Source organism: Urocampus carinirostris, chromosome 19, assembly GCF_059441175.1.
Source record: "Urocampus carinirostris isolate Australia breed hairy pipefish chromosome 19, RoL_Ucar_1.0, whole genome shotgun sequence".
Lineage (NCBI taxonomy): Eukaryota > Metazoa > Chordata > Actinopteri > Syngnathiformes > Syngnathidae > Urocampus > Urocampus carinirostris.
Window position 1 is genome coordinate 6,832,701 of NC_142367.1, and position 18,373 is coordinate 6,851,073.

Here is an 18,373-nt window from a genome sequence, read left to right on the forward strand (position 1 = left end):
TTAGCACTGATCGCCCACGATGTCTCGCTAATGGAGGTTCGTGTGCTCGAGGCATTAGATTACAAATAGTGGATGGCTGGACCATTCCTCCTGTTGTTTTGCTACACATTTGGGATAATGTGTGTGGCAAAAGCTAGCTAAGCTAAAGATATTGAGGGTCATATACCTAGTGTATTGACTTGGAATTGTCCTCATTCTAATTGATAACAAAATAGTGAAACAAAAATAAGATAAAAGATTGTCAGGATAAACCTCTTTACAACATAGTGCCGAAAGCAGGCCCGGGCGCTCTGGTCCCTGAGGGCAAAATGTCCTGCCTAGTTTTTGAGGTTTCTCCGCTCCAATACAGGTGATTCCAAGCTTCTGCGCTTGGTAATGAACTTATAAATTGTATCACCTGATTTGAAGAAGAGAAACCTCCAAAATCAGGCAAGACATGCAGTCCTCGAGTGCCTAGGTCTGGTCTGGAGCCTGGCCCAAGTAGTAGTGTAAACAAAAAGTAACAATATTTGAATGTAAAGTAATGCAATGATATTTAGCAGTAAAACAAATTTCCAAATAAGCTGTAATATGTATGTTCTCACGATTTTGCACATTGGTCAAGGACACAGTCCTTAACTGCCCTCAGAAGAAGCAATCCTCTCAAATCCTCCCATCAAGAAGTCTGTCTCCTCATTTGGGCTAATTATTTTTTCATGGGGTTGCACAAGGATCTGCTCTACTTCTTATCCACATTTCATTCTCAATACTTATACTCTGTGCTATATGCACAGTGTGGAGGTTAAATGTAAACAAAACACTGTAAATGCACCAGATGAAAAGTTTCACCCAGGTCAGTGCATATCTTCCAAAACCAAACCAAGAGAGAAATGAGAATAAGATTAGCAGAAGCAGATTGTTAGTCAATAACACCAGTATCTATCATTTGAATGTTAAATGGTTTTTAAATGTTTTTGAGATAAAGTATTTGAGGAGTATGTGAAGAGTGACAAGATTGGATTAATTGAGAAATTAAATTGTGAGAGACAGAACTGGAGTAGTAGTGGAACTGAGCAAGCGTGTGGATAAGAGAGTACTTGGTTGGTTTGGACACATGGAGGAAATGGATGAGGAGTGAATGTTGAAGAGGATCTACAGAGCAGAAGTTAATGGAAGAAGACCAAAAGAAAGGCCGCGATTGATGTAGATGGATAGTGTTATGAGTGCTCTTCAGGAAAGAGGTCTAAATATAATTGAAGCTAGATCTCTTGTTGGTGATAGGAATGAGTGGAGAGGTGTTGTTAAAGGATAGTGGGATGTTTGGACGCGTTCTAAGGGATGGGCAGGGCACCCGTATGATGCGGCAGGGTAAACCAGTGAATGCTGTTTGGCCCTGCTGTTGAATGGAAGAGTGTGTTGTGTCACCTTGACCCGAGTGACATGGTCGCTTTCTGGAGGGACGAAAGCATGACCAACTTGGATGCCGAGGTGCTTAACTTGTTTGGGCATTTGGGTTGGCCATGGTCCAAACATTTTTGTGTGAGTTTTTTTGCTACTTTTTCCCTTTTTATTTTTTTATATTCTTTTATTTTCTCAACTATTTATTTTTGAATGTGTTGTCTTGCTGTCGGTCACCCCTCTCGAGGGATATGACCAGGGTAGATGGATAGATCTATCATTTGAGTTATCTTGGGCAGATCGTTCTCCCAAAACATGGTAGGTGCTGGTGTGGTGGCAGAGCCAAATATGCAAGAATGCCATATAATAAGGGTGTAGAGCCCCAAGAGGACAGAATCCCCTCCCATCCCCCAACTCAACCAACTCCCTGAGGTCTGCTTAGCAACCGGGCACACCAATCCCCTGGACCTGGACCAACACCAAACAGACGACCAGACACTCTCATCCCAGCAACGCGGGGCAGAGCGGGGCCCCCACCGGCCCTAGCCCTATCGTTTCCCATCCCACAAAACACTGTCTGGAAGAAATTCACACTTGGCAGGGTAAAAAAAATCCCGAGTTGGGCACAGACAGGCACCAAGGGGTCAGACATGCGCAGGCATGGCATTAAAATGGTAAGTGATGATCTGACAGCTTCCCCAGTTGACACAGTAATTACATGCATGGTTCTTAATAAGGGAGTCGGTGTTTGGATGAGAGGCAGGTGTAGAGATGCTCCAGTTTGTCTGTTGGTGCCATCTGGAAGACAGTTGGGTGCTGGATCCTGATAAACATAATTTAGTGCAATAACATCCCAAAAACTATTTCAGCGTTAGGGTGTCTTAGTATTGATTAAGTTAGTTGTAAAAAAACGTAATTAATCAAAAAAAAAAAAACCCCACAAAAACAGTATATCTCAGAATAGCAAGCAATAATACATGGACTATGATATATGAATTTTTTCTCATTTTTTTACATAACACACCCAGAGGGAGCTGACATAATTATCCACCACCTTGCTGCTATTGGTTCCCCTTAACATAAAAAACCATATCTCCTCTTCAACCAATATGAGCAAGGATATAAATTCTAAGCGCATTAGCCACACTGGCTTCAAGCGAACACGCTGCCCTTTTAAATGCACACGCGTGTGCTGATGGGTTCGATCATCGGAAATGTTTTCATGAAATGCCAGCTGAGTTTCATTGTAGCAGAAATAGCAGTGCACCAACGGCTGATTACTGAGCGTGTTTGATTTGGTGTCCAAACCGCGGCCCACGGCATTTTGCTGCTAGCCGTTAAATTTTTAGAAGCTTGCAACCTTGAATAAAACACACTGCTTAGGACTTTTTTCTAATATAATGCAATATACCGTAGAGAATGGGTCTTCAACTCACCGACTGGGGGCCATTTGCAGCCCCCGCATTAATAAGAAAGAGACATTGTGTATTATTCAACCACTAGATGTTGTCGAATTCTGTCGTACAAGCTGAAAACCAGTGCTAAAAATCACAAATAAGAGTAATTGACTATTAAACACCATTGTTGTTCTATTTTTTGCCTAGCCTTTCTCCAGGTTTTTTGGGGGATACATGTAGCAGGAAGATGGCAGAAAATTCGTAGATCCGATAGCGCTTGTTCTTAGTCGATCAGAACTCAAAGCAGACGACAGCCCTTGGATGCCGGTCTGGGTTGGCCATATTTGTATCACAAACAATGCACATGTGACGCACAGGCATGTACAGTGTTTGTGTCAAAATAGTTTGCAGATGTGTCTGGGGCACTTGTAATGTCGATCAGAGGTATCCAGATTGATTGGTAGGGGTGAGGTTCGTCCCTGTCCCTCAGCCAAAAAAATAACTGTTTGAGATGGATAAAGGCATGCGGGTGGTCATGATCAACTCAACGTGTAAAGGATGGGTAGAAACTGGAACAAAGATATTTGTTCTACAGGAACTATTTTATTTGTTTTAAATTGAAGTTTACGCTGCTGTTGGGTTGGTGAGTTGTTAATCAGAGAATATGGCACTGTGAGCTTCTGGCCATCGACTATGTCTGATGTGATGTCGGCCACTTCGTGGTCGGAGATTGCCGTACACAGTGGATCCCAGTATTCAAGTTTTATGTGTATTATTAATTATATCTCTTGTTTAAAATCAATAAATGACTTTACCGTATGTGTTTTATAGTAATTAGATAAATATCCATGGTAACTAATGCGGTCTACCAGACATGGGACCAAGTCACACATGTGCAAGTCTCAAGTAAGTCTCAAGTCTTCACCTTCAAGTCCCAAGTAAGTCCCAAGTATTTTTTTCTTGGGCAAGTCAAGTCACAAGTCAAGTCCCGAGTCTTAGATTGCCAAGTCCAAGTCAAGTCACAAGTCATAAAAACAGCGACTCGAGTCGACTCGAGTCCAAGTCACTAAGTCTCAAGTCCCCATGTCTGCGGTCTACACTCACTGGCGTAAGGTTTGTTACTGCTTACTTGCGTTTTCTTTATGTATATCACTGCGAGCTTTTTAGCATATGACAAACACAAATACAATTGGTGGCATTTCGTAATAATGTAAAAATGGTAAATTATGGGATAAATAAATAAGATGTGCAATTTGTTATCTAGTATATCAAATTTATGAAACTGGTTATGTAATCTCCATATGTTCCTTGCCAGAGACTCAGAACAAATGGAAATGACACCACTCGTTTCATAAATTTGATTTACTAAACCACTCATTTTATATCCTTAATATATCATTATGTCTCCCAAATCGGAATCTTTTCCTATGTGTAGTTCGTAGAGGGCTTCTGACTTTCTCATAGATCTGCCCAACATTTTGAATCCACTACTACAAGGTGAGCGTCTTTGGACATCTTTATTTTATTAATAGAACACTGCATATAATTGAGACCCTTTTCTACTAACTTTTGAGATAAATTTGCATAATCCAGAAGAAATTATACGGCTATGGTATCAGGAATCTCGACTAAAGAGTCACTCGCTGTTGTTGTTCCGGCCGCCATATTGGTAACGTCTGTGATACATGGATACCGTACTATGGTGGGCATGGCTTAGCGCTCTCCGTCGAATCTATGAACTATGTAATTTCCCTCTAGGTGAGGCTCATGTTATGTCAAATAAATATAGATTTTTCGACCTACCATTATTTGAAAACAAGGCACATCTTTGTGATAATTTATGTCTTTTGCTAAATATTCGAATAAATATTCTTTTTTTTTTTTAAATGAATGACATCTTATTAACACTAGGAGAACCTGAATAATACACACTGTTCCTTTGAGTGCAGCCCCAACTGATTATGGATTGATCCATGACTGTTTGATCAACTTATTTTCATATGGATTTATAATATCTTTTGTGTTTTAATCTTATTTTTGGTAGGGAATAAAATAATATATTTAAAAACAGTGAAATGTTTTACCCAAACCTTTGGTGGAAAACTCGATTTGGCCCAGCCTCCCCACAGACCCTAGATCTGGGGCTCCCAGGTAAATTTTGTTGGAGACCCTTCCTGTTGAGCTTTTCTGAATAAACAGTGTCACACTTAAACCACCGATGACCAACTACACCAAAAGACATCTGTGTTGCAACTTAGCATGATTCTTCACAGTATGGTAGCACTGGTGCTGTCATCTTGAAATACAGGGCTCACATTTTACGTGATGCTACCCTCATTCAGATTGTCTTTCGTTGCAGTAGTAAATATTTGCAAAGCAATCTACATTTTGGGAATTTGTCATACATTCTCAAATGTGTGACACGCATGTGGCCCATGTGCGCACGTTTCAGAGATAATGAGATTGCTCGGGTCAAATAGAAAGACTTTAAATCCACCTCTGCCACGCTTCACTTCTGACAGCCGCTAGGGAAAGCAAAAGCGTTACCTATGTGCCTTCTGACCCCTCCTTGATTGTATCCCAGTTTAAACTATGATGAGATTGCTGTGCGTGGGTGAGTGGGGTTGTAAGGTTTTAAAAAGTATTTTTCTTTTAAATTGCAATACTACTGGTTCTTGTGTGTACTGTTTGGGACTAAATTAAACCTAGGCAGTGGTTTGAATACATTTGAGGTTATTAGTGCATGCAAAACTGTTTAACCTTGATTGTGGCTGTTTGTGTGTGTGCTTGTGTGTCCACTTGTTACCGCAGTGATGGCTGACCCGGTTCAGTCTCGCTGGGAAGACCTTTTGACCGAGTGTGTCAGTTTGTGAGCGAGCGATGATCAGTCTCGGCTGCGTCTCCGTGGTTACCCCAGCATCAGTTGTGCATCTCAAATACGCATGTGGAAATGTCTTTAGGCGATCATGATAAAAATCTAAAACGTTTTTCAAAGCACCTTTCAGGACAACCAAGGTACACAGAATATAAAACAACAATAAAACAAGAACAAAATAAACAAGCAATAATTACAAAAATGAAAATAAAGTACAGTTAAAATGGAAGTGGGGGCTTCTGTGGCAGTTTATTGTGGATAAGGCAAGTTCCAAGAGGTGGGTTTTGAGTCTGGATTTGAAGATGGATTAACGATTACTTTTTTTTGCTACATTTTAAACTCTGCAGCTTTAAATGCAGTGCAAAGTATACTTTTTTCGTGGCGGCAAACTGCTCTAGATGCGCTTTAAATACAAAACACTGCGGCGACATCTAGAAACATTTAAGACGCCCTTCAAGAGAAATTATTCCATGTTTTTGCCAACATTATTCATGTAATACACAACGGGAACAAAACAGGAGGTTTATACAGTACTTTTTTTTAATATTTACAACATACTAACGATAATTTGTCATTTTCATCCGATAACGATAACAAGTGAATTCAATTTGGTCCATGCTCAAATTTAAAAAAGAAACTAACTTTTGTGTTAGTAAAAGCCGCAGGCTATAACAGCCATAAAAAATGAACTCATTCACATCCGTTTCTTAGATTTTAAGCCCGCCGCACACCTGGCACCAACTGCATGGGGAATGTCGCGTTTGGCTGGTGATTACCAACAGTGCTGTGTCCCTGCACACCTCACGTCTGTGCATCTTGTAAATAGACAAAATTGTGCTGTGTTCTTAGATTTTAGCACTTTGTTGTCCGAAATATACGGTATTCTATTTTTGACTGTATTTCCAAACCATTATCTGCACTGCTTATCCTCAGTAGGGTCGCGGGGGTGCTGGAGCCCATCCCAGTCGATTTCGTGCAGTGGGCAGGGGACACCCTGAACTGGTTGCCAGCCAATCGCAGGGCACACAGGGACAGACAATTCGCTCGCTCATTCACACCTAGGGACAATTCGGACCGGCCAATTAACCTGACATACATGTTTTTGGAATGTGGGAGGAAACCGGTATGCCCGAAGGAAACCTACGCAAGCACGGGGAGAACATGCAAACTCCACACAGAAAGGTTTGATCTCATGACCTCAGAACTGTGCCGCACACGCGCTAACCGCTGTGCCGCTGTGCCGCTGTGCTTATTTCCAAACCAAACTTTGGATTTGGATGCTAGCACAGAATTTCCATCCTATACTTGGATAGTCTATCCGCCATTTATCAAATTTTCAAAAGATGTTCCTCAGATCCAGCTGGAAATTCACAGTTGAGGAAATCAATTGATGTCCTTTAAAGAGCAACGGAGGTTCAAAACATGAAAATACCATCCATGTGTGTGTGCGTGTGTGTGTATGTGTGTGAGGTAGCTTAAGTCTTGCTTCTCATATTTAAAACATGAGCACCTGACACCTGACAATGTTTGCATCTGGCAGTCATTTTGATTCCATCCTCTTTTCTCACCGCCCTCGGACATAGGGACGGATTGCATGTGATTTTTTCACCCAGAGCCGTCGTGCTTGTCCAAAAGGAGAACGGACACACATCTTTGCTTCTCCTCTCTGAATCTAAATCTAGAAATGAAAATGGGATAGAGAAGCATAAGAGGCAAAGTGAAAGTACATTTTATCCCCACAATGGCCACCACGTAACGCACACCATCTGCAATTAGTGTTGGGCACGTTACTGAAAAACAGTTATAAGTTTCAGTTACCAGATACTTTATTCAAACCGTAACAAAGTTACCACTAGATTAGTGACCCCAAAAGTAGCACATTACTGTGAAACTCTCGTTACAAATTACCATAAGTACTTGCATACAAGCCAATTCCCCAAACTGCATTAAAATGAATACAGAGTAAAATAAAAAGAAGAAAACGTGTACACCGACCTGGGAAGGTTGATGAGACACTCCATATCGATTTTGTCTCTGGGCCTCTAAACACTCAAAGATCACCTCCATTTTTGGGTACTATCGAAGACGTTTTTCTTTTTTTCTCCAGGCATGGTGTATTGCAAACATAATTTTACAAATGAAAAGACCGAAATTCAGCACAGCGTAAATTCTGATTTATATTTTTAAACATTGATTCAAACCATTGATTTTGTTGTTCCTGTATAAGCCACGCCCCTTTCCTATGTGTTGCCTTCCATTCGCTTCTGGTGACACAACCAAATATATGCATAGAAGATTTCAGTATTTTATTTCATAAACAGCATGGGAGAATATCTAAATGAGGACAAAAACCAAGACCTCGGACTCCATAACGGCATCCAGTTGTACTTTGTAGTAAACAAACATGCTCTGGGACACAAATAGTGCAGTAACGCACCGGTATTATCTGATTGGGTATCAATAGGAATCATATGTGCTGAAAAGATCCAAGTCTACGTTAAATTGGTTTGGCTGGGATCTTTACGTGATATCTACTCATGTTGAAGGGTAACAAGTGCGTGCATTTTGTATGGCCCACGCAGAGTGTTCTGGTCACTTTGCTGATGGCTCTGCTGGGCTGAACAGGAGGCCTGCGGTCCGAATAGCTTCCAGATACAGTTCCGGCCGAGTCACCCTTCCTGTGGCCTGATGGTTTTACCAATCAGACATCAACTGGAAGGTGAAAAAGCAAGTGAAGGGCAGCTCCGTTCCCTCTCCCTTTCATTGGTTTGACACCTTATAAAACTTTTTGTTGTCTCTTTCGTTACGTGCCGCTGTTCTTCCTGCTCTCTTAATGGAGACTCTTCAACACCTTCCTGTTGCTCTCCATCTTGTCCATTGTTTGTATAAACTTCTTTTGTCCTCTATCTCCTCCTGGTCATTCATCTTCATTGTTGACCCTCTCCTTTTTCCCAATCTATTTTCGGGATTCCTTAACTTACTTCCTGTCATTCAAGACCGATAAGATCCTGACGGTGGCTGTCCGACCAGTTTACACCTAGGCTTTAGGCAGTGCTACGTGTGAATTGATTTTTGACCTTGGAAACAAGTAACGGCTGACATGTGATTGGTTAAATGGTTAAATATAACACATTTGTAAGCAGCACAGCAAGGGGAAAAACATAAAAGAAAGCTGACAGACAATTTGGAATTATTCTAAAAGTATTCATGGAAACATCACATGATTCAGATATTTTTTAGGCCCACAAAGAAGGCCTTTTTCAAGGTAGCCGTTTTGGATGTAAATCTCTCAGAAATTCAGTCTAGTGAAAATAACTTGTTTTTATATTCCTAAATACAAAAACAATCTTTCTCTCACACACACACATAAAACAACGTTTCAATAATCAGTCTAATTATATCTCTTGTACGTTTATCAATCTTATATTCTCTTATTGTGAAGTCGTGCTCATGTGTGTACTGTTTTCACTGACGCATATCAAAGAGTCTTAATAATGACTATCTCTGACAGCCTTGCAGGCCCTGACATTTAGGTGGGCAAGTGTAAGTTCAATATATAAAGCTGAGTACAGTTTTTGTAGGGGGTGCGTTCCAAAAGGGACCCGTGATGGTCAAAACCCGTGAAGTAGAAACTTTTATTTATCTACTAATTTACATTGAAAGAACAAACTCTATTTACTAGATAAAGCATGTGTAAATAGTACTTTTTGAATTTCTTTATCATGAATTTACAATTTTGAAAATAATCTTGCTGCTATACTGTATTGCACTAAGGGGTGGAAAGGATTTTAGGACACTACTTTTTTACTTCAGGAAGTAATTGAAAACACAAACCAACCATAAAAATGCTTTTACCAGATTAAGTAAGGATGTCCAACTTTGTTGGCGATATAATGCTTCTTTCTCAGCCTTTTGGGCCTGGCCGCAGTCCTTTTGTACGTCCAAAGTATTTTGTTGGTACGATGGCTTATAGGGAAACTCGAAAACGATTTGTGCATAAATAATTTAGGTTTGACAAACTGTACAACTTAGACTGCAACATTATTGAAAAATAGGCAGACACTGGCAGAAAAGGGGTTGGGCGACTGTTCAGCCAATTTATAATGCAGAGCACAATTCACGATGAACATATGCTAAGTAGCGAAACCACGAAAAGTAAACCTCCATACAGAGAAGGATTACTGTGCAATCATATTGAATTATTTATTGGCAAATTGGGCAACAAACATTGCCAGACTGTATTCTCTGACAAAACTGGAAACTGGTATATGGAGTAAAACTAGCATTACGTTCACTCACTGATTTTTTGTTTTTAGTTGGTATGGCTGAATACTCAATACTGGATATTGACTGGCTGCCTAATCACAAACCTGAAGTTAAAGGAAATTTTATTTTGCACTGAAATAAATGCAATAATAACAAAATATTTTCTTGAATTTAAAAGTTTGGAGCGCCCATTTCAGGCTGGCAGCTAACTGGTGCAGACCTTCAGAGAGATTGACAACATGCATGCCTGACCTGATTTGTACTGAGAAAAAGAATCACTTCAGGGAGGATCTAATCAATCACTCTCAATGAGTAAATTCACCTTTTTGCCTCAGGTTGACCATAGAGCTGAAGTTTTTGTCTGCGCACAGTTTACAACAGTTCTTTGAAGGGTCCAATGTGCCCACAGATAGTGTTGTGCAATGTTTTGTTTATTACATGGGCTACGTAGCTGCACAGTCCACAAATACAGCATCCCCTGATCTGAAACCAGTATGCAGGCAAGGAAAAACCCAAAAACATCAGCATGAGGAAAATAAGAAGCCTTGAGAAGGCAGTATGACCAGGCTTCAATAGATGTTGCATTGGGTAACAATACGCAAAATGTTGTCAACATCAACAATAAATATATTTAATATATAAAATTGTTTAAGAAGTTCAAGACGTCCAAGAGAGCGATGAAACAGCTTCCCATTTCAGTCGGCTGGTCAATGCAGATGTTGACATACTTCAGGTCCAGGTGCTGGTCCCGGTTTGTCTTTCTCCCTCATTTTGCCACCAGCCAGGCAACCATATAACACAGAAAAAGTAAAGTATGAGGTTGGCATCAGTCATGAGTGATAGCATAGAGGTGTGTCATGAGTCTCGATTCAAGCACTTCCACTGAGGTTGCAGATCTTATCTCAGGGGGACGGAGAAGGCTCTAGACCCCGCAAATTTCTTCTTGGCTCTTGGAGTCACAGCCTTTTCTGAGTTGGAGTTGGAGACCAGACTGCAATACATTACAATAATAAAGCTGAGAAGTAATAAAACATGTATTATAATCTGAGCATCTGATTTCCACAGAATCGGGTACATCTTGGCAATCTTTAAGGGGTAAGAAAGGTATGTAATACTAGTAAAAAAAAAATTCACATTGAACTAAAATGAAAGATTAGGATTAAATAATACACCAACATTTTTGACGGAGCATAGAGGAAGATGGAAGTTACCAGTGCCTGCTTGAGTCAGATCTTTGATTTCACTGCTATGTTCTTGTCGATCGATACTACCCTGTCTTTACTTCGATTCAATCCCAAAATTTCCAGGATCACCCACCCCTAGTATTTGCAACTAAGTGTCATACCATTATGTCGTGTCCACTGTTTCTGTGGTTTTTAACGCAACTTCTTTGTGTTTGTCCCAACCTGCAGCGTGCGAGCTTATGAACCAAGGCATCCTTGCTCTGGTGACGTCGACAGGCTGTGCCTCGGCCAGTGCCTTGCAGTCCCTGACGGACGCCATGCACATCCCGCACCTTTACATCCAAAGGAATGGAGGGGGTTCCCCTCGAACCGCCTGCCAGCTCAACCCGAGTCCTGGCGGTCGCGGGTACACCCTGGCGGCCCGACCACCCGTCCGCCTCAATGATGTCATGCTGACACTGGTAGAAGAACTGCGCTGGCAGAAGTTCATCGTCTTCTATGATATTGAGTACGGTATGTGCCAGAGACTTTGGCCTTATAGGAGGGGTGGGCAACCGTTTGGAGTTGCGGGCAGCATTGGTTTTAAAAAATGGGGCCTTGGATTACCAGGATTACCAGACAGCAAAGGATGTTGCAATTACAAATAATACAGATATATTGTCCACAAAAAGTATAGGTTATTCATATGGTAGAGTAGAAGTGTGTTTTAAGCTTAAATTTAAACATTTCCACTGAGGTTGCAGATCCCAACATATACGTGTTACGTTTCTTTATATTTTTTTTAAAAGTAGATTAGTTTAATGAAATTCGTTTTGAAACACCCAAAATAAAGCAAGATGAAGTACAAGGTCCCTGTTTTAAGCACTACATTTGATAGTTTAGTTTTGTAGTAATAATTTAGTTTCATTTTTGTAGTATGCAGTATTTCTGCAATAGAACTTTTTGTGTACTTATTCCAAAGTATAGTTTTTAAAGTTTTTCCGTTGTATTTTTGTAATATGCACATAGTATAATTTTTGTTGTAAATGTGTATTGGTTTTGATTTAATACTGTAGTTGTAGTTTTTCCTGTCATACAATTTTTGTAGGAGTCTTTTTGTAGTATTTCTGTAGTAATATTCTTTTAGAATTATTTTTAGTTTAGATTAGATGGTATTACTGTAGTAATTTTTGCAGTATTTCTGTAGATGGAATTTTCAACGTATTTCCATTGTAGGACTACTGTAGTAAATCTGTTGTATTTTTTGAGTATTTCTGTTGTAATATTTCTGTAGTAGTATTTTTGTATGATAGTATTACTGTATTTTTTAAAGAATTTTTGTATATTTTTGGTAGTATTTTTTGGTATTTTCATAGTAGTATTTTGGAGTATTTCTTTAGTATTTTTGTAATATTACCGAAGTTTTATTTTTGTAGTATTTCGGTTGTAGTAGTTCTGTAGTAGTATTTCTGTTTCGTGTGGGGGAGCAAACCCCTACCCAAATAACGGCCTGGAGAATGATGGCTGCTGCAAGAAGTGGTGCCCCTTCAACCCAGGTGGTTAAGTGACAGTGAGCCATGATTTTGGTATCCTAGTATTACACAGAACATCACACTATTTTTACTTACAGTACCACATTATAGAATGTTGTTTGGCAGAACTTTTATAATAACCACGTTGTACAACATGGCACCGTGAGTAGAAATAGTGTGATGATGACAAATTCAAATATCTTTCCTTTGCTATCCATTTGTAGTGGTCTGGTGGTTCGGATCTGGTTTTCTCACTACTGGAGCTCCCGCTAGTGATCACCATTTCTACTGACTTTCCTGGAAGTCATATATAATTGTTAATTTATTTTTAATGTAACAAGCTTCAAAAAGCCACTAACTGTCGCCTTGCTCCCCAGTTTGTCTTGGGTGAACACATTGATTTGTGTTTGACTGGAGGCATAAACCATCGCATTTACGCACGCAGACAGTCACACCCACCCAAAACATAAAGTCATCCCTAACCTGCTCCTGGATAGCATTTTCTCTGTGCTGTCTGCAGAAAAAATGCATAATACGTTGATATGTATGACAACAAAGACAATTCAATTTACAATATGCGAAGCAGTGAACCAGCGATAACCAAAGTATAGTTCCAGAATTTCCGACTGAAATCTTGCGACTTCTTTGATTTGGAGAACCCGACATCGATCCCAATGAAATATTGCAGTGTTGCATTGTACGGCAGTGACTGATTCCTGCTGGTCACTTTTCCCATTTTCAGCACAAAGTCTTTGTTGTCGAGAAAAAGCTTAGCAGCACAAATCTTAATGGCATCACATGGTGCAGTGTGGATCTTTGGGCAGGATCGATGCAGGCAACAATGGAACGTCCAGATGATTGGACTTGAATTGAAGATGTAGAGCAGCCGCTAGCTGGCTAGCTTGTCAGCGACCCACTGTGCTGGAACAACCGCGTCTGATCGCACACATACACGAACATGTGCACGCACACAACCACATGCACACAGCACAAAACTTGGCAATGCGTGACATAGCAGTTCAGAAAGAAAATTTTACACACGGACACGCTGAATCGCACAGTGGAGAAAAACACCGCTCATCAGCTGCCAGTCACAATGCGACCTAGAAGACCTCTGGAGACGCAATACAGTGCTCGGGCGCGGGTGAATTTTATGGGATGGGGGGTCACACAATGTCTGCAGCAAGCACGTTATTGGATTTTTCTTTCCAATCATTTTTTTTTTATAATCATTACACAGGATAAGTTATAGGACTTAACACAAGGACGGTTGGTGGAATTATTAAGGTTTGAATGGCTTGATAATAATGACATGACTGGAATTATTTAATAGTACAGTGGAGTTTAAGGCTTCCAAGGACAAGAGGGTTATTCAGTTACAATGCTTTGCAAAACTATTGGCCCCTTGAGATTTTTTTTGACATATTGCCATATTTTAGGCTTAAAACCAAAATATTTTTCAAGATTCGACCACATGAGAGACACAATTGTGAAAAGAAACAATATTTGTTCAATATTTTATATTGTGCTAAAAGATGAAAAAGAATAGGCCTTGCAAAAATATTGGCCGTCTTTGAATGAATACGTTGTGCAATCTTAATTTCCTCCGGTCACAGCCACAACTCTCTTTGGGTGCGCCTCTATAAGTTTTGCACACCTTGAAACATGAATATTTGCCCATTCTTCCTTAAAAACCGCTCAAGTTCATTTAGTTTTGATGGTTATTTTTTGTGCGCAGCATTTTTCAGATCTTTGCTGGGAAACTGAGAGTTAAGTTTTGTTACTAATTAGCGCAAGGGGCAATCAGTTTGACATGCATTTCTAAAATAACCTAATAATAATAAAATATTATTACTAGGTTGTTACTTTGCTCTTACTAGGTTAATTTTTTGGAATATGGATTCAATAGACTAAGTCGACAACACAAAAAAAAGACTACTGGAAAATCACAATGACCCCGGTATTTAGCTATTTTCATAACAGTTACACGGGCATTACGTTGGAGACCCCTGCTCCCTAGGACTGATGTCTGGACTTTTGGCTCGTAGATTTTATTTAATGTTTAGGGTCGTTGTCCTATTGGAGGTTGAACTTGTTTTCCATTCTCAGGTGTATAGCAGAATCCAACAGAATCACCCTTTATTTGTCTCTATCCATCTTTCCATCAACTCTAACGATCTTCCCAGTCCCTGCTGAATAAAGGCAAGCCCGGAGCATGGTGCTGCCGCCAACATGATTGACAGTTTTTAGGGTGATGTGAAGAGTTACTCTTACCCCAAACGTAACACCTTGCATTAAGCCCAAAAATTTCAATTTTGGGCTCATCTGACCAGAGCACCTTATTACACTTGTTATTTGCATCTACCATGTGGATTCTTGCAGAAGCCAAAGAGGTCATTTTATGTTATTCTTTCAGAAATTGCTTTCTTCTTGCCCCTCTTCTATAAAGGGCAAATCTATGCAGCGTAAAACTGCTTTTTTTCTTATGCACAGATTGTCCCACCCCAGAAGTCTATCCCTGCAGGTCATCCTGTCTGATCATGGATCTTTTATGTAAATGTTAATAAATGTAAATGGTCAGCATTTATATAGCACTTTTCAAGTCAAGGAAGACCTCCCAAAGCGCTTTACAATGTGCTTCACACGTTTCCCTTTTACACACTAACTAACCGATAGCAGCGTCAGCCAGGCAAGGCAACTACCTGCTATCAGGGGCATTAGGGGTTCAGCGTCTTACCCAAGGACACTTCGACAATTAACACGGAGGAGCCGGGCATCAAAGCTGTGCCCTCTTGATCCCGAGACGAGCGCTTTACCTTTTGGTTGCGTCTCTGCTTATTTTTTGCTTCGTTTGGGCCAACAGTTTAGAAAAACGACCACATCTTGGTAGATTTTCAGGAATTTTCTGCTCACTCTATTTTTTAAATGTTTGCTTGTACAGTGCTCTGGGAGATGTGTAAATGTTGCGGAATCTCCTTGACTCTCATTCCTGCTTTTCACTTTTCCATAACGTTATCCAGGTCTTTATTATGCTCTCTGTTCTCCGGTGTCTGCTTTCCTAGAACTCTGCCCATCACAGGGCAGGTGCATTTAAACTAAAACTTAATGACTCTCCGTCTGTTATTGTTAGTCATTTAGGACGACATCGGATTATTCAGAAGTCATCAGAGAACTTCTGGAGTCAGTTGGCTGAGCTGAGAGAACAGGGGGGCATATTTTTTTTGTTAATGTAATATAAAAGGTTCAAATAATCTGGTTCACTTCAAAATTGAGTCTCACATGATGATGATTCTTAGAAAATATTTTCAGCTTTTTAGCTTTAAGTTTGAAAGATGAACTGTGGCAAAAGTTCTCTGGGTAGCAATACTTTCGCTATTTACTGTATTTGTTTCCAAAATAATTACACGTGTGCTGCTGAGATCCACAAATATATTTGCAATTTACTAAAGGTCTAAAAATAATATGTCCCGATAAATGCACACAGAAGAATCCCTATTGTAAAGCACAGAATTACCTGTGGATCTGCAAAATACATGATTCACACGGAATTTCATCAACACAAAAATTGCTTATAAAGTTCTTGGGGAGTGCTTTGATTTGGCCATTAATAAGGTTTACGGAACCTGTTGTTCTCAAGTCTGTTTGTCATTAAAAAACTTGGCTAGAGCTTCCTCCTGCCTTTCTCGTAGCTTTCACATTAAAGCATGTCACATCTTCCTAGAAACAAGAGTGAGAATATAAGGATGGAGCTGAGCTGGATGAGAAGGAGCCACGGTGCGTCTTCATAAATGCATTCAGCCCATTAGCGTGACGTAGCGTCACGCTAACACGCTGGGACGGCCGCGCCCGTTGATCGGGATGAGCGGCGATAGATGGAGATGAAAGTCCTGTTGGCCTCGCCGGGCTCTTGCTCGCCTTTCGTGTCTCGCGACGCTCAAGGTGAAGACTCCAGAGGAGACAGGAAGTCAATTAGCGGCATGCTGGCCTTAATTGAAGCCCGGTAGCCATTCCAGCGTGCATTAACCGTTATTGATGGCGGCGTTGGGGAGATGATGATTTGGATGCTGTGCGGATCGTGGACACATCTATGTCATCATCATAGTTTTAAGCAGTGGTCAGCAAACCACTGGACTGCAGACCGGTACTGGCCTGTGAGTGGCCGCATGGAAAGAAAAAAAAAGTAGTAATCCTTGCACTAAGACATTTCATTGTGCTCTGTTTATGCCTAGCATGTAGCAAACGGTTAGCAAAAAAAAAAAAAAATCATAGTTAAGCTAGTCATCTCCGTTAATCACCTTTCTTATTTTTGGCTGAAAGATTGTCTTTATTATCATTTACATAAAATGCCAATTAAATTTTATTTTCAACCCGGTGTAAGGTATTTACAAAGGAAGTTCAAAACAGGATATCCATCCATCTAACCATTTTCTGCAACGGTTATCCTCAGTAGAGTCGCAGGGGTGCTCTGGGATGAAAACTGTCTCTTAGTCTGTTTGTGGTGGGGCGGATGTTCCTGTAGCCCTTTCTGACAGAAGCAGTAAAAACAGTGGCCTGAGTGGCTGAGATCCATGGCAATGGTCTTTGCTCTCTTCATGACTCACCCCGTATATATGGATTACAAGTCAGGGAGAGGCTGGCAGCTGCCATACTACACGATTGCGTTGAGGCATAGGATGTTCTCGATTGTTGCTCTGTACAAGTTGAAGAGCAGAAAAAGATTATTAGCTGAGACTTTTTCACCAGGCGGCAAGTGTTGGTAGATCAAGAGAGGTCTGGTGTGATGGGGAGGCCCAGACCCTTGATGCTGTCCACACGCTCCACCAAATCTCCATCCAGAAGATCAATCTTTCTGGACCTCATAAAATCCACAATGGCCTCCTTGGTATTCTCAGTGTTCAGCATCAGTTTGTTTGCTAAACACCACCGTAAGAGCTGTTGTATCTCCTCTCTATATTGGGTCTCATTGTTGCCTAGGATAAGACCCACCTCTGTAATCCTGTTAGTAAATGGGGTGAAAATGGGGCCAAAGTTGTAAGTAAATGGGGTGAAGAGGGCTGGGATGAGCACGCATCCCTGCCGTGTGCCCGTGCTGAGGAGCAGGGGTAATGATGTCTTTTTCCCTATTCTCACTACCTGAGACCTGTTGATGTGAAATTCTCTAATCCAGTGGCACAATGACGCAGGCAAAGCCCTCACATGTAGCTTAAGCGCTAGCTTGCCAAGGATGACTGTCTTAAAGGCTGAGCTAAAGTCCACAAACAGCATCCTAGCATATGTGTTTTGCTGTTGCGGATGAGACAGGGATTTTTGCAGGGAGATGGAGACAGCATACTGTATTTATTGTTGTATAACGCACAATTTTTGCCACCATTTTTGCCACCCAAAATTGAACTCAAAGTTAAGGTGCACGTTATACACAAGCTTCTACGATAGTTGTTAAGTTTAAACTTTAGAACTTTATTAGACACTCAAAATAAGGAGAGAAGACAAATGGATTTTGAACTTGCAATGTGGAACAGGGTAAGAGGCCAATAAATAAAATAATTCCAATTCCTGCTTCTGGTGTGCCTCCTCGAGTATCCACTTTTTATTAAACTTTCAACATTAAAAATACAGAGCAGCTTTAAAAGGTGTAATTCAAAGAACGGCAACACGATTGGCGAGTAGTGACAATGATGTGATAGTCGAAACAACTAACAACAGTGCGCAATGATGGTCAAAATTACAAACTGCCGTCCTTTGAAATCTCCTTTGCTGGTGTTC

At 40.6% G+C, this 18,373-nt stretch overlaps 1 protein-coding gene across 2 annotated transcripts in view; it reads left to right on the plus strand.

The window, feature by feature from the left end:
• The window catches only part of LOC148347022 (glutamate receptor ionotropic, delta-1-like), a 219,611-nt gene that overhangs the window by 97,740 nt on the left and 103,498 nt on the right, over positions 1 to 18,373 (plus strand). For both annotated transcript variants that reach the window (XM_088322995.1, XM_088322996.1), the window contains exon 3: positions 11,328 to 11,612. In XM_088322995.1, coding sequence (XP_088179121.1) covers positions 11,328 to 11,612 — 285 coding nt within the window. The remainder of the gene's footprint in view (positions 1 to 11,327; positions 11,613 to 18,373) is intronic.